At 43.9% G+C, this 17,080-nt stretch overlaps 1 protein-coding gene across 4 annotated transcripts in view; it reads right to left on the bottom strand.

Moving 5' to 3' along the window:
• Window positions 1-78: 78 nt before the first annotated feature.
• The window catches only part of TMEM108 (transmembrane protein 108), a 193,619-nt gene continuing 176,617 nt past the window's right edge, over window positions 79-17,080 (bottom strand). For all 4 annotated transcript variants that reach the window (XM_077303673.1, XM_077303672.1, XM_077303675.1 and 1 more), the window contains 3 exons: window positions 11,696-12,805; window positions 2,655-2,809; window positions 79-438 (listed from right to left, as the gene is read on the bottom strand). In XM_077303673.1, the coding sequence (XP_077159788.1) occupies window positions 316-438; window positions 2,655-2,809; window positions 11,696-12,805 (1,388 nt within the window). In that variant the 3' untranslated portion in view covers window positions 79-315. The remainder of the gene's footprint in view (window positions 439-2,654; window positions 2,810-11,695; window positions 12,806-17,080) is intronic.

Here is a 17,080-nt window from a genome sequence, read left to right as displayed (position 1 = left end):
GGATAAAAAACCCTGGCTTGGCTACATGGAATAAGCATTTTGGACAGGTGACACAAGACATTTATTTCGGCAGGAGTCTTTTTTTCCTTAGAAATAGCTTTTATTTTATAAAGCTGACATTTGGTCTCTAAAGGCTTTTAACCACACTTATAAAAAAGAGGTTTGATAATTCTTAAGCGAAAACAAAACAAAACAAAAACAAAAAGAGCTGAAAATTCGTAATTCGGGGTTACGCAAAGGTTATATTTATAATATATAGATTTATATTTATAATTTGAATACAATAAAGGTGGAGCTGCTAGTACCAGGGCAGGGTCATATTTCAGACACTTGCTCACGTCCTACAAATAGCGTTTCTTGACAGAAAGGGTTAACAAGGACCATGCTGGTGTCTCTGTAATCGCCATTGGCTGGGGAGCGTGGTTCAGACAGGTGGTCCTAAGAGAAGCAGGGGAGGGGGAGAAACAGAGAGAGAGAGAGAGAAACAGAGAGAGAGAGAGATTAAGCTGGAGACATTCTGTCACATCATGCTCTGTACAGGGGGTTGTGTATATGCACCTCTACTGTACAAAGAGATTAGGGCCCTTGTATTAGAAAAGGGCTGGGATTTGTATGCAGATTACTAATCACTGCTCCTTTGCAGAGCCTGATCCTTTCCATGCTGCTTAGGCAGAAGTGGGGCTCAGTGATTTGAGCCTAATGTGGGGCAAAAGGTCCCTAATGGAGTGGGGTATCTATGAGAAAAACTGAGAAAATAGACTGAAGCAAAGCAGAGCTAGGAACAACTGGTGACCAGGGATTCCAGATCTCATCTCCAGTCCCCAACAACAGGCAGCTCCATGTGCACCTTAGGAAATGTATACTTGTACTTTCCTTCCTTATTTAAAACAAAAGAAAAAAAAAATATGCTATTTCATAGTGTCATAGTTGAAGAATCTCTGCTGGGCCTAACTGCAAGGGCATTTGTGAGGATCAAACATTTGTTGCACCTTATTAAACTGTGACACAAAAGCCCAAAGTTGAATGGGGTGACTGCACTGGTGCATTTTCCTGCAAGGTTCTTTCAGAAGGATTCTAACTGGTGTTTGCACTCCAGCATGGCCACTTTCTGCATATGTAGCCAGAGGGTTGGGAAAAACAACTTATTTTTATGCCGTTTATTACTTACTTTATTACGCCTATTTATTACTTATCTTTATTTATGCTTATTTGCCCAGTATTAAATATTGGTGTGACTGAAACGAGGACAATAATCCTCCCTCCCCACCTTCAAAATGGATCAAGTGCATAGAAGGAAATTTAAATCAAGCTAGATAGAATTAAAGCTAGCACACAGAGAGCCTTGGGCTAAATGTATTTTCCAAGTAAAAAGCCATAGGACAATACACTGACTTTGCTTACCAATATTTAACTAATTAAATACAGAGGCATCCTTGATATATTTTAACTACCGAGTTGAATTTATTTGCACTGTTTGACAAGGAATATTCCTTTTAATAATTGCAGCAATTATGCTGATCAAATTGTGCTATTTATTGACGGCAAAGACTTGTGCAGTCAATTGTGCTGGATTACTAGCATCCAGAAGCTGCATCCCCCTTGTATTTTATTGAAAGGGTTCATTGGCATCTTCTCCCATGAAAATATTGGGGCAAAGGGAAATTTTAAAACTAAAACTCTACTCGGTGGTGAAGTCACGGACTATTCATGAATATTCTAGCTCAGGCTTTCATGAAACCCTGGGGTTTCTCAGTAGCCCTGGAAGGGTTTCTCCGATTGAGTGGGAGATAATTTTTAATATATGTTTTAAATGTTTAAAAAATGTATTAGGTGATATGACCATATATGGTTACGTTGACCCCCCACCCAATAGCCAGTAATAGGCCTGGAGGAGGTGGAAAGGGGAGGGGCCCTGGTCATAAGAATCCTTGTTGGTCAAGGCTTGTCACTCTTGGTAGTGAGTGGACTCCAGAGAGATAAGTATTCTAATTTTAACTCAACTCCATTGGGGGGGTGGGTAGCAAGGGGTGACACAATGGTGGATGCCTGCCTCAGCCCCATTCCTGGACCAGCAGAGTAGGTCATTGGGCTGTTTCTGAGACTGGGGAGCTGGGGGGCAATGGAGCACATCTGGTGAGAATGTCTGGGTGATATCACTTCTAGTGACATGTGACTTCCAGGGGCATGGCAGGAAGGTGTGGCCTGCTGGGGTTTCTTCTGGGTTTCTCAGAGCCTGAAGAATGTTTCAGGGTTTTCAAGAGTAAAACGGTCAAGAAAGGCTGTTCTAGCTACTGAGGGAAAGATTTTTTTTTTTGATCACAGGACGTTCATAAACAGGCCAGTTTCTGTGAAGAAACTGAAAACTCAATTTGGCTAGAGCAGGGGTTCTCAACCTTCCTAATGTCATGACCCTTTAATACAGTTCCTCATGTTGTGGTGACCCCCAACCATCAAATCATGCAAGTGTTCTTTCACAGAAATTAAACTGAAACTGACCAATGGCGTGAAGATCCGTATGCCTGCACATATGGGACCTCTCACATCTTGGTACCACTCTGGACTGGCTAAGAGAAGTGAGGGTCAGGAGGAAAATGGCTGAAATGCACATTTGAACTAACCAGATAATTTTTTACTGGCAGGTTTTTTCATATTACCTCTGATGTTTCAAGGGACTGGATCTCTCTCGGCAACTCTACGGCATGCCTGTTGAAGTAGTCCATGGTGATGGCATTGTTCCAGTAGCTCAGGTTGGTTTCTGGGTTAGACGCCTTCTTCTTCCTCCTCATGCAACAGACAGTTAGCAAGACGGCTGTTAATGCAAACAAATCGATAATTTGGTCGTGAACCGATGCGAAATTAAGACATGACTTGGGTATTTGTGCGGGTCATCTTGGGGCTGTCTGTTGTGTAGGAGCCTTGATGAAGTACACCTCGTCCACTCCAGCCCACCTTTCGTGGTGCGTGCTAATCACAGGCACAGTCAAGGCTGCGTGCCAACACCCTTATACCGCCCGTTGTACAGCATGCATCGTTAATCACAACTAATCCCACCCGCCATATTATGCCGCTGGGAGCATGGCTGGCCCCAACCAACAGAGGTCAGTGGGTTTCCCAATTCAAACTGTGCTCAGGCTATTTATGTCTGGGCTCCTTCCCTATGCTGTGCATCCAAACCCCACCTTTATGTATCTCTCACTGCCATGTCTCATTGGTAGTGTCCAAATCAGTAAGCAAGGAGACTGGCACTTCTTCCTGAAGCACTACTTATCCCATTTTTTGAGCCACAATGCAGTGGTGAGATGCACCAAAGAAGATAAGAGCTCTGCTGTGTCATACCTGTGGTCTATCTAATCCATCATCCTGTTTCATACAATGGTCAACCAGTTGCCCTCTAGGGCCAACAGACAGGGCCCTCCCTTCTAGCACGGGCATTCAGAGGTATGTGGAGATTTTCTTTAGTCATCACGCTAGTGTCCAGTTAAGGACATATCCTCCACGAATCTGTGAAATCTCCTTTTAAAGCCAGTTCCCATAAGGTTAACTTGATGGTTATGTGGGGTAATTGGACATCTTTTCCCCCATGGCTAGAAAAGCAGCTTGGAGAAAGGGTGTGGATTTTTTTGTTCCCCTGTATCAAACACTGCAAATTCCACTGAAAAGTCATAAGCACCTACAGTTCTTTGAATAATATAATCTTCAAAAGGTTAAGCTTGGACTTCCGTGATCAACATAATCAGCTTTCATGCCACATTGCCTGCTTAACACAAAATAACAGAGACAGACTTCTAGTATAAGCATATCTGTTTTGATTTGGATCAAAGGATGCATCAGAATCTGGGCAATTTCATCAAAGTCAGTCATTATCACTTTGTTAGGAATATTCTTTTGAATGGTGGAACTATGAAAATTGCACAGGTAGGACTTCCTTCAATGAAAAGCAAAAAGCTCCCTAGCCTACAAACTTGTGGGAAAAATACCATATGATATCTGGTCATGTGTGTGGACAGCATGTCATAAACGCTAAATGGAGACTTGGTTTCAAAAACTGGGTGGATCTAACCCATTATTCACAGCCTGTATCAAGTCTGAAGAATACTTGCTTCAAGTTTTATGAATGCCAAGAATCTACTTTGCATTGAGAATGGGATGGTCATTCCCTATTGCCTTCTTTTATTGTTCTTGATGATGCCCTTCACCATTGATTCTTAAAACATTCATAAGATTATAATCCAGGCAGGACTCCAAATGGCCACACCTTTGCTAGTTTGAGAACAGCATTTTCTCAGCAACAATATAATGCAGTTGTAATGTTGGGATAATGTTAAAACCCCTAAACCAGCATTTTTCAACTGATAGGTGAGCTGCACAGAGCAAGGGTGGTCATAATACTGTCTCCTCCTCTTGTCACATGATTCTGATTTGATGCAGACCCATGCTTAGTGGATCTCAAATCTGGGCAGGCTGAAGACCTGGGCATTGTTGCACTATAAACGGGAAAGGTCCTCTAAATCAAGGGTCAGAGGACAAGTCCGAATGTCTCACTTTAAGTGAGGTCCACAGCAAACAAGCCATCCTTGCTACAATAAACTAGTTCAATGTCACATCTACCAGGCTTGACCATTAGTTGCAAGGACAGATACATTAGGCCCTGCCCAAGGCAGACATGTCGAGCCGCCTCGAGCCTTCGGGGGGAGGCGGGGTATAAATATAAATATAATAATAATAATAATAATAATTTATCTCCAAAAATGTGATAAATGCTCCATATTTTTAAGATATCTAGTCTGAGAACAGTAGTCAAGGACTAGCCAAAACTGTGCTTTCGTGCAAAATCTAAGACGCGGCAGGCCAACAAAAGAAAAGTACTACTGGATCAGGGATGCTTGAAATATTTTGATGAATATCCCAAGTGCAATCACCACAGATTAAAACTGACAATTCCCATCTTGGCATACAAATCATGACCATGCCAGTGTGTAGAATCAGAGCACGGCAACATAATAAGAGAAAGTGGCTATGATCAGTTAATGAGATGAATTCGACCAGCTTCTGTTTTATTCAACGTGAAAAAGTGTGATCACACTATAAATCTCCCCATTGAATTAACAGAAAGATTGCTATTACCCCCGCCAAATTCCAAATTGCTGCCTATTCTGACGGCTTCCTCACACAGACCCACCTTCTCCACCTTGCTTCCGTTCATCCAGAGGCATTCATTTAATTCATACTGTACAAATCTACTTAGGTCCTAATCAAATCATCAGCTCCATAGCAAAGCAGTCCCAGAGTGATCATTAGAACTGTTGTGGGCATAAGTGCCTGAGAAAATAGAAGAGCTCTCGGTTTCAGGGCTTGTGCCTTTAATTACAAATCAACAATTGCGGGATTTGTGGATTGCAATTCCCAGGAAAATTTCACCCCATTCACTTATTTGCTGAAGTGTGCGGGAAGTGACTCCTGACCTCTGCTCACGTGTAGAAGATTCCCTCAGTAAAGATTTTGCTATTTCTGCAGTCATTCATCTCAAGATTGAATAGAAAAGTCAAAATATTTTTAAAAATATTTTACTCGTGTTCAGGTTATATCAGCAGACGCTTGGCCTTTCAGTCACCTGAAGATGGTAGAGACTGAGGTGTGTGCAGCTGTGCAATTGTCAGAGGTACCTACTGGACAGTGCCTGTGACGTCAGAGGCGATCAAAAACCAATTTCAGTTTTTCGATATGCAGTTTTAGACTTTAAAAAATTAGTAAAGGGCAAGGGCTATCTTCTGCAACAGATTTTTTCCACATGCAACCCTTTTATAAATTTTGTACCCACTCTCATCAGAATGCTATTTCATGTCCTTTCCAGTACAGACATACCATGGGTCCCCTCTTTACTTTAAAAAAGTTTAACGTCACTCAAGTTCATTCCACTTTTATTCTTTCTGTACAATTATACAGGACTGACACTGAAAGCAACAGTAGCCTGGTAAGTGCTAGAAGATGGCTGTAGGAGGCCGCCTTGGAGGTGGCGGTGGCAGCTAAGGAGGCCGACCCAGCCTCAGGGAACCAGCCCAGCTCCGCCCACAGCGCCTGGTGAGTCTCAGAAAGCAGCGAAGGCAGCACAGGTTAGCCAAGACCCGCCAATGCTGCCCACAAGTCTCAGGGAGCAGCGGTGACAACACGGGATCCCCAAAGGAGGGGGAAGGGAGGAGGAAAGCTGTGTTCTAAGGCCTGAATAACAATGGAATTCTAATATCATGGGTAGTTTGGTTCTCAATTCTAGAATTACAAGGTAAGATGGAAAATTTCTCTCTCCATTTTCTCATTCATTTCAGTGATATTGAGAAAATTAATTTCCCATTTCTTTCTAGAATGCAGAATTAAAGGAAAGGTACAAAGTCTATTCTAGGGATGGGCATGAACCTAAAAATTCCAGTTTGAGGTTCAGAGTGGCCCCTCAACGGGAATTTCCTTGAACCGGCCAGTTCAGATCCCCCTTAAAGGGGAAGACTGTCCAAGGAGGGTTAAATGGCTAGCAGCCATTTCAGCTTAACAGCAGGGCAAGTGAACCAAACAACTGCTAGGCTGAAATGGCGGTGAACTATTTCACCAGTCACTTCCGCCTCATTTAGTGCACCCATCAACTGTTACCCAAAATGCTTTTAATTTGGAGAATAGCTATGTGAGAGGGGGTAATGAGCAAGAGCTTTTGCCAATGCTTTACAAGGTAATTGTCCCCTTTTAGGAATCTGCAGCAGACAACAGATATAGAAATAAAAGAATTTACTTTTACTGGAACTATCACACAAAACAAAACAAACAATAGACTGGATTAATGGATATGCAATTACACCACCAGACTGTTACCAATCTGGAGGGAGGAACTTTGCAGGAAAAGACTGAATAATGATGGGAAACGGGTATTAGATTTTCACCTTCATGTTGAAATGGATGTTAGATTGCATTTGGTTTGATTTATTCTGAGCTTTCCCTCCAATTGTCCTCAAGCTTGCCTGGCGTGCTCCCTGGACAGAATTATTAAAAACATGCCTACATAGGGGGAGAATACAGGTCCTTAGGGGGCCAATAATCCCATGTGCCATCTGGTCAGAAAAACTCAAACAGTAAAGTACTAGGTTTTAAAAATGAATGCGCACCACTGCTATTCAAAGACAATACTTAAGAGCAAAGGCAATCAGTTTTGTTGTGCGGAGTAGAGAATGCAAACAAGAGAGTTCCGTTATGAAGTTTAAGTGCACAATTCTGCTGTGACTTACACTGGTGAAGTTGCGTGGAGGCCGCTGTGATAATATCTATTTAAGCAGGAACTGATTCACACCAGAACGGCCTAATTATGCTGGGTTTTCTAAAAGTGCTTTTGTTCCTTGAATTGCTATGGGTTCCTAAATTGTAATTATTTTAACTTCCTGTATGCTGCAAAACGCCTTCAGCAGTCCCCAAAAGGTGGTGTACACATTTCTGTGACAGAGACAGTGTGCCAACTGAAGGTCTTCCTACTCCAGTGCCAGTGGTCAAGCTAAAATGCTCTGTATGGCAGCGCTGCAGAATGAGCAGCTGTTTACCGTTACCCTCTCAGTTGCTATGGATCATGCTGGCTGGTGTGGAAGTTCTATGTCAGCGGTTTCCACAGGGCAGCACTGATTTGGTGTGGAAGAGAAGATACCGAGAAGCAGCTGCTTCCTGGCCCTGTTGTGATGTGCTGCAATCTGAGCCAGCTTGACCTCCACTGCAGTTTTCAAGCCTTCCTAAGACGTCTCCTCGAGGCCAAAAAAGAAACCCTGCTGCCCTGAATGCTGAACCCACAAACACTCGTTAAGCACCAGCATTGACAGGAACACTGAGGGGCCAATCACAGTTGTCTTTAGGGAGAAGGAGCAGAGGAGGCATGACCCTGGGCAGCAACAGTCAGAATATCCAAATGAAACAGAGAGGAAGTGGCTTCAGGCCGTAGTGAGTGGTGATCCGTGCTTTGTAGCTATATTGCAGTAGCAATCCTTAGCTATAGGTCTCACCCTAGTCCTGATTAAGAGCCAGTTCTAAGGAAAGAAACCTGTATTTGGATCATGGTTGAAGCTCAGTAAGGAGACAGAAGAGGAAGGAGAAGCTTGAAACTCAAGACATGATCGACCTACAGCTTGCTCATATTAACAAAAGCAGGGAGCAACTCTCCAAGTACTGAGGACACGAACTATGAATTGGGACAGGATCCAAAGGAACATGCCATGCATTCCTTGGGTTCTGCTGTGTTTTCCACACTGCAAGCCAAGCTCTCTCTCTCACACACACACACATTTTGTGACATCAGGAGAAGGGCATGAATGAATTTGCAGTCATGAATCACAGTCATCGCTACCCTCCCTCCATCTGACCCACTTGAATTGCAGAAATGGGTTTGACTTTTCTTTTACTTAAAGGATTTGAATGTAGCAAGTGAAGCATGTGCTCTGCCACTGAGCCACAGTGCCCCCTCCCCATATATATAAAGCAGCCTTATGGTGATACCATTAATCCTGCTAGTTAGTACCGTGTATTCTGATTGGCAAACAGCCCTCCGGGGTCTCAGGCACAAGGACTTAGTTGTTACTTGAGTTCCTTTGAGAAGCCAGGAATTAAGCCCAGGACCTTCTACATTGCTAGGCTAGGATCTTAAGACACCAGAGAAATCTTCTAGAAGTGATTTTGCAACACTGATGAGAGTCCAGAGTTCACCCATGCACCAAAAGAAAGTCACCATAAAATGAACCGGAATTATAACATGACATTCATGGTTTTATTTTTTTTCAAGGTTAACACACTGCACTTAACTTCCTTTTGAAGAGCACCACTAAGTAAACCACGGGCTCTCTCAGTGCTTCGCAATGCACAATCTATCAAAAAAAAAACCATCACATATTTTGAAACAACGCTTATTTCCTGCATAACTAAACTAACTGGGCCAAACTGCCAACAGTGACCAAAACTAGGCTCTCTTGTGATGTGGCTGGGATCTTGGAGAAACTCTGGAGCATCTAAATTCCGTGGTACATGAAGAATGCAGGGCTAGAGTCCGTCCGATTTCTAATCTGCACCTGCCATGTTCCTTCCACTCCCTGTAAATCTCACACAGGGAGACATACATACAGACTTTCCCTTCTTGGTTTTCCCCACACTTGATCGCTACCTTTTCACAAAGACCACAGTTCCCACCCACCCCTTTTTGGTAACAGAACGACTGGCCGGTATTTTATATTTCTCTTCATGTAGAAATAGGACAGCTGTGTCCCTGTGATTAGGGAACGGCTGCTGTTAGTCTCACTGTGAGCTTTAAGACAGACATTAGGTCCGGGAGTGGAATCTAAGCAGACACCCCCAGACTAGGCCTGACTCCACAGCATAATTCAAATAATGGTACAGCCAGACTTGATTTCTGAGATTCTGAGAGTCTCCAGCTGACAAAATGACTAGTTACCACACCCCGGGGCGGAGAATCTCAGTATTTTCCGGGAACATTTTACCTTGTAATCTCATTGTGTACTGGTGTGTGTGTGTGGCTGTCACAGGACAGTTTTACAGTGTGGCATTTGTATCACTGCAGAATCTCTCCTCCTGCTCATGGTTGCCACCAAAGGCTGAAAAACACAGGTTATCGAGGTACACTCACAGATTGTACAACACCTGCTGATGGGTTGTTTTTTGACCAACACAATTTTCTTTCCTTCTTGTAACCTTTTGATCGGTACCAATGATTCTAAAAACCAGAGTGACTCATAAACCTGGGGCAAAGGTAAGGCAAGAACTTTGGTCGTGTTGCTTTGTGTCCTGAAGGTGGCAGCAGTTGCCTTGCTACTCCCAAGCATTTTGTGGGGTACCGGCTGTTCAGCTCTGCCAAACATGAAGCCCTGCATTTCAGTGAAAACGAACATTCAGGAAAACAAAGTATTTCCGAGTGCTGAAACAGGAACAGGGAGCTGCAACTGGGCTGCCCGTCAAGGGAGAGCCAGTTATTTATTTCACATTATGATGACAAGAAAAGTGTTGAGTCGGTGAAGACACTTGCGAAGGCTATTCCGTAATACTTGCCCAAGTGATTAAGGCATGATGATCATTATTATATTATTAGCCTGACAAAATACCAGGCAAGCCACTGGTCTTGCACAGCATTCAGTTCTGAAGGAAGGAAAGGCAGAACTCGTGAGTAAAGGCTGCCTGAGATTTTGGGGGAACTGAAAGGAAACGCAGCATTTCGATTGCTGATTGACAAACAAAGCACCCCCTTTCTTCTTCTTCCATGATCACATACAAGAACGCTGTTTACAGGCTGCAGACACCAAACAGCACCTAAGAAAGCTGGCGACTTTATGACGGAAGCACTGCTACCTGTGGTATACTCATCCTGTGGTCCGGCCTACTGTTTTAAATCAAACAGGTTTTGAAGGCTTTGAAGTAGGGACGGGCCTGAACCTAAACAATCTGGTTTGGGGTTCAGGGCAGCCCCCTAACTGAACTCTGAACCAATGGTTCAGAGTCACCATGGCTTGCTGTGGCTGGGAGAAAGGGAGGGGGTGAATCACCCAGGAAGGCTTAAATGACTGGCAGCCTTCTGGACCGAACAGCTGATAGGTAGACCTGCCCAACTGTTAGTTTTAATTGGCTGCCAGACATGTCATCATCCCCCGTCTCCTGCAGAGGACAGGCCAAATAGACAGGTTAAATGTCTCACAGCCATTCAAAACCCCCACAGTTGGCAGGTGGATTCACTCTGCTCAAGTGTGAGCCTTACATGGTCCGAACAGCCAAGCAAGATAAAAATTATGGATTTAGAAATTCCAATAGCATCTTTGGGAAATGCGGGGTATGCCAACATTAGCGCAGGAGAGTTGAAATTTCAATGCTCCAAGTATCTCTACCACCAAATCCTTTAATCTCCCCTGGTGGACTAACCCTGGCAGTAATGAACTTTATAATGATTTATGATAAATAAATGATTTAATTTCCATCAGTAGAAGACAAAATTAACCACACCTGACACGGTTTGCATGATCATCAGGAAAAAGTAACCAGTGCTTGCAGTACAAAGAGCAGGAAGAATTCCACATGTGCTAAGGGGATATGCATGAGTGGGTCCCACTGAATCCTCCCTCCGGCTATAACTATCACTTGTACCATATCCCATACTGTTCCTGAAATCCCCCCCTCCCCGCTCAGGACTGGCCATCTGGAGGACAAAACAGTTTGCAGAGAGATAGAGGAGGCAGGACAGTCCCATTCCAGAGCTAGAACTCAGAGAACATCTCAGTGGATACCACCCATAATGTCATATGGTAGGGGTGGCCAGAATGTGGCTCTCCAGATGTCCATGGACCACAATTCCCATGAGCCCCTGCCAACATGTCCATGGACAACAATTCCCATGAGCCCCTGTCAACATGTCCATGGGCTACAATTCCCATGAGCCCCTGTCAACATGTCCATTCCCATAGGAATTGTGGTCCATGGACATCTGGAAAGCCAGTCGTATGGCCACCCACCCATAAACAACATCAGTAACTGCAAACACAACACAGAAATCCCCTATAACAAGCGTTACCCAGGCTAGAGAAAAGAGCACCAACAAAACGCCCCACATCAACCTCTCAGCATTGCGTTTTCAGGAGTTCGGTGCCCTATTCTGATCCCTGCATCAGGTGAGAAAGAAAGAAAGTTAACTCACAGCATGATGATATGGGAACACTGATGGCCAAAATGATCCAGGCTATATCCACTTTGCTGAGACAAATTGTTGCCCTGTGCTGGGGTTTGTCTCGCTCCGTGACGTGAGAAATGTTTCCTGGCATGCCAGGTTTCCAGGTTCCAGCAGGTACCAATCTGTTTAGGAAATTGCCCGTTGCCGTCGAAGTGGAAGTCGACAGCCACGTGGAGGGTTCCACGGAAAGCATGCTGCTCGGGAAGCTGGTATTATGCCAAGGAGGGCGCATTGCCATGGATGTCCCATTTGGACTGCTGGTTGCATGCAATGAAACATTAACGTCAACACCCGCTGGACCGGCATGGCTGGATGCTGATGATGCTGTTACAGTCCCAGGACTGGTAAAAAAGGGTACCTGGTTTATAGTCTGGTTTGAGATGACCCAAGAGTTATTTTTACCTAAAAGATCCCAAATGCCATAGCGCGGGGGTTTAAAAGGCACCGTCACCATTTCAGGAGCAGCTGAAGGGCCAGCGGACGGTGTTGTAAGTTCGGTCTCCTGTTCAACCGTTTCCGTTGAATTCCCCATCTCTGCTTTTTTAAGGCCGTCCAAGAAATCACTGTAGAAAGAAGTGTTTGAGTCTGTCGTAGTTACCAGCACGGAGCTATTTCTGATTCTGTGAGTTGTAGGAAGGGTCTGAAATGGGTGATCTGGAGACCGGCTCCAGGTGTTCGGAGAAGGAGAATACAGTCCTGTCTTTAGAGAAGGCTCTGTAAATTCTGTGAGGTTGCCTTTGACGATCTGAAATAGTTTCCCCTTAGGTCGAGTCTTTCCAGAAGACACAGCACTCCGGTTGGATAAGTGATAGGGTTCCTTGTTGCCAACAGGGCTGCTGGTTGACTTCTGGCCCATGGAAGAAACGGTGGTCATCATGGAGCTAGCAGGATGGAAGCTTGCAAGAGCAGCTGTGGGTGAAGGCTCAGTTGTGTGATGATTTCTCTGCCGAGGAGTCATCCCCATAGCTGAGTTGCTGATATTGTTTGTCAGGAGGTCTTGAGATGATGCTAAGCTGGGAGACACTCCTTGAACAACAAATAATAGCTCTTCTGTCAGTGCCAAGATCAGTAGAATACCTGGATGGAGGGAGAGAAAGGAGATCAGCATGAGAAATGGGTTTCTCAGTTGTGTTTTTAGTTTTCTAAAAAATCAAGACATGACCTTTTATGTATGCCTGTGCAATACTAATTCCAACATTTTATCTGGAGACCCTTCTAAGAGACCATTAAAGGAATCTCTCATGCAGAGACAGCAAGAGCATTGCGCACAGTTGTGCTCATGTCTATCAGAGACTCTGTATAGTAGGGAAGGCAACTAGTTTAGCAGTTTGCAGAAAGGCTAAACAACAGGAATTCTGCAACCGGAACTCAATATGTATTGCACGATCCTGAACAGCTGCCATGACAGAACACATGAATCAGGCTGCAGTGGTATAGAATGAGGGGTTGGCTTCCTTCCCCCATGTCCTTTCCCAGACAGATCATGTCTCAAGAGGAAAAGGGAAAATCAGTCATAAGATTACCTACCTTCTCCTCCTCTTCCAAGGTCTAAAACAGCCTGGGGGGTTTATAATTGGGGGGAAAGTACAGAAGGGAAGAGTAACACCCTTCTTCTCTGTCTCTGTGATACAAATGGATATCAGACCACCCTTTTTAGAGACAAACAATACATCAAAAATCACTGAATACAATGCCAGACAAAAGACAAAATTACAAACAGTGTGATGACAGAACAAGATGAATAGCCATGTTAGTATAAAAGAGCAAGAGTCCAGTAGATAACTAAATTTTTGGCTGGGTATGAGTTTTCCTGAGTCACTGCTCCCTTCTTCAAAAGTGAACTCTTTAGAATTGGACTCATACTCAACTTTTTTACTGTTGAGAAACCCCTGATTCTTCAGGCTTCGAGAAATCCCAGAAGTGGCATGATTGTGTTTAATATGGTTGGGAAGCATAGCTGTGGACACGCCCACCTGGGGCCCCTCCCCTTCCCACCTTCTCCAAGCCCATCATTGACTATTTTGATGAGGGGGGTTGACATGACCATCTATAGACATATCACCCAATAAATGTTCAACGAATCTGAAAAATATATATAAAATGAATTAACTCTCACCCATTCGGGAAACCTTTCCAGAGCCACCAAGAAACCCCAGGGTTTTATGAAACCTTGGTTGGGAAAGGCTGACCTATATTTACCCACCTCTATGAAGGACACCACGTTTAGTCATATAGAATGGGTATTTGCAGAAGTGAACAGTGATGCACGAAATCTCATACTCAGCCACAAATTTTGTTAGTCTTTAGGTTGATACTTGATTCTTGCTCTTTTCTACAGAGTGATGACAGGGGAGAGAAAAATCCCTATATCTTCCCTGTCCTCCACAATTCTCTCTCTTATAATATTAAAACGAGGATATCACCTCTTGTTTGTTTTAATATTAGAAGAGAGAGAATTGCATTGTAAAAAGGATGTACCATAAGATGTGGTCACGGCGGTTATAAGGTCAGTGGTAGGAAGTGTTGTCAAATTGCAGCCAACTAATGGTGACTCCACAGAGTTGTCAAGGCAGGAGATAAACAGAGGTGGTTTGTCATTGGCTACCTCTGCACATCAACCTGCAACCTCCTTGGTAGTTTCCCACCCAAGTACAAACCAGGGCCAACTTGGCTTATCTTCACCCTGGCCACAGACTAAGCTGGGTCTAAAAAGGATTCAACACATTTGTGGGAATGACTCATTAAAGCAATAGGGCTGATTGTCATCATGCCCAGTTAGACCGTTTATGCACTGAGAACTTCAGTGCCCTAGCTCTCATGCAGGAGCACAAATCGGGGGTGGATGAGGCACACTGGGCCAAATGTTCCCCCGTGTGGGTGCAGGAAGAGGTGGGGCAACCTGCCATGACTAAAACTCCAGCCTGCAGTCTGGCATGAAACCTCTTTGGGAGCTTCTCAGAAGCATTTGGATGGCCTGGCTGGACATGAAATGCTGGTCACATTCTTTGCTGGATCAGACCAGAATGAGATCATGAGTCACTCTGACTTTCTTCCTTCCACTTGGTCATTTTATAGCTGTTTTGTGGTCTCTGACCTCAGCCTATAAACAGAGCAATTGTCATTGCATGAAAAAGGTCATCTTTCTTCATACTCTACAAAATATCACCTTGTTGATATAGAGTGCAGGAAGAGACAGCCACTGAGCACAATTCTGGTTCTCAAAATTCATGCCTACCTCTAGAAGAAGAAGATTTGGGTCTTATATGCCACTTTTCTCTACCCAAAGGAGTCTTCAAGTGGCTTACAATCGCCTTCCCTTTCCTCTCCCCACAACATACACCCTGTGAGGTGGGCGAGGCAGAGAGCCCTGAAATTACTGCTCAGTCAGATACAAATCAGGAGGCAAACTTTCCCTTCTGTCATCCTGTTATAATCTGAATAACTTCCTGAAAAGTACACAAATATTAAGAACTGGGAATTTAAAAAATGCACAAAATTGTTGGCTTGGGAAAGGGGTGAAAGCAACACACACCGCCTTCTGTCCTGCACTGAGGCAAGACTGCACATCGGCTGTATGTGTCTGTATGTTAACATGTAAACAAAGATTCTGATATCCAGCACAGAAAATGGCATACAGAGATTAGAAATTACTATTAAAAATTCAACAGATTTATAGTCCTCCTAGCTGCACAGAAGCTTGTTCTGAGCCTACTGGCAAGCTAACTAGTACGTCAATGCCCTTTAAGAACTCAATTTCTTAAAAACCTGAATTTGGATGGTCATGATGGAAGCAGGGTAAAGAGAGAAGACTTGTGCATAACCAGCCTTGTATAACCCAAAAACATCAGGTTGTCTTATGCTAACCAGGCATGGCCAGCTGATGCCCTGGAGACTGGAATAAATCCAAAAGCCATTTCCTCTGGCGTCTGGTGGCCCCACCAGGGTTTAATCCCAGGTTGCTAAAGGTCTGCTGAAGTTTCACTTATAAGGTAAAATAAACAAGATGTGCATTTTGTAAGAAACCAACATCTAGCACCTGAATGCCCCAATAGAATATGACTCTTTTTCAGATTTTGTAATTAACAGCTTAGCTAAGCCTAAGTGTATGTGTTCGGGAAGTGTGAATCACTTACTGCTAGGTGGCGCCAGTGTTATTACAGAACTTGATCACTTTATATGGGGGGGGGGGGGGACTCTTTGTGCAGAAAAATGTACCCGACCACGATATGAAAAAAGAGGAGTCCTGGGAATACAAATGCCTCTACTCTACCTTCTAGCCTCCAACAGACGGAGAAGAAAGGCTAGAGGTAAACACAGGGCAAGGCATACCTTTACTTAAACCCTATCCAGATGGCTCCAGTAAATGAGATGTGTCATGCATGACAGTGGAAAGCAAAAGGGGGACTGACCATATGGCAAAGCTAGAGGGAAAATTCATTCCCAGTGTGGCAATCAGTTACAATCAACGCATGAAAGCCAAACACATCTGCTGGGCCTCCTTCAAGTGGAAGTCTTCCTAGCTCTGAGTCCAGGCATACCAAACATTGCATTTCTAGTTACAGCAATCACTGAGACCAGAAGGAGAGGAAAGGACTTCCAAACTCTTGAAATCAGAGTCCAGTAGCACCTTTAAGACCAACAAAGATTTATTCAAGGTGTGAGCTTTCGAGTTCAAACACTCTTCCTCAGACTAAGAACTGCCTACAAGACAGTGGGAATATATAGCAAAAATTAATTCTGTTACATTAGTAAACTGTGTCACACATCCAAATATAGCCATATGATCATTCTTAGCCAAAACAGCCAATCAGTCCCTTGGAATTCAGTTGTAGTTTACAAAAACATAGGAGAAATAAAACTGTCTGTCAGTGATCAAAGGCTCCCACCCCACCATTTGCAGCTGTCTCCATCTGTCTCTTTAAAAGTGTAAAACATTCCTGCAAGGGAATTCCAAACTCTTGTGCGACATTTCATTGCTTGGCCTCAGCGGGCCACCCCACATGGTGGTATCTGTGTGCAACAGAGAGTGCTGAATGCTTGCAGCAGCTTTCTGCTCAGCCATTTGGCTTTCCACTGCAAGGTCCTTTTAGGACACATCTCTCTTCTGATCACTGGTTTAATACAGTGCAGCAGCTCCTCTGCAACTATGAGGGCTAGCCATGGCAGCTGTCCAACCTTATCTCACAGACGCTTTAGACTTAATGCTACAGAGGACATTCACTGCTCCTCTATGTTTTTCAGGGACAATGAGATTTTGGCCCAGTACACAAAACAATACAGGGAAATGTCAAATCTGGAATAACCCATTACCCTGTTAGTCAAGTGTATTTCCTTCTTATGATCTTATCCTAT

This window comes from Paroedura picta, chromosome 11 (assembly GCF_049243985.1).
Source record: "Paroedura picta isolate Pp20150507F chromosome 11, Ppicta_v3.0, whole genome shotgun sequence".
Taxonomy (NCBI): Eukaryota; Metazoa; Chordata; class Lepidosauria; order Squamata; family Gekkonidae; genus Paroedura; species Paroedura picta.
Note: the sequence above shows the minus strand (reverse complement) of the source record. Positions and strands in the feature narration are given on the sequence as shown.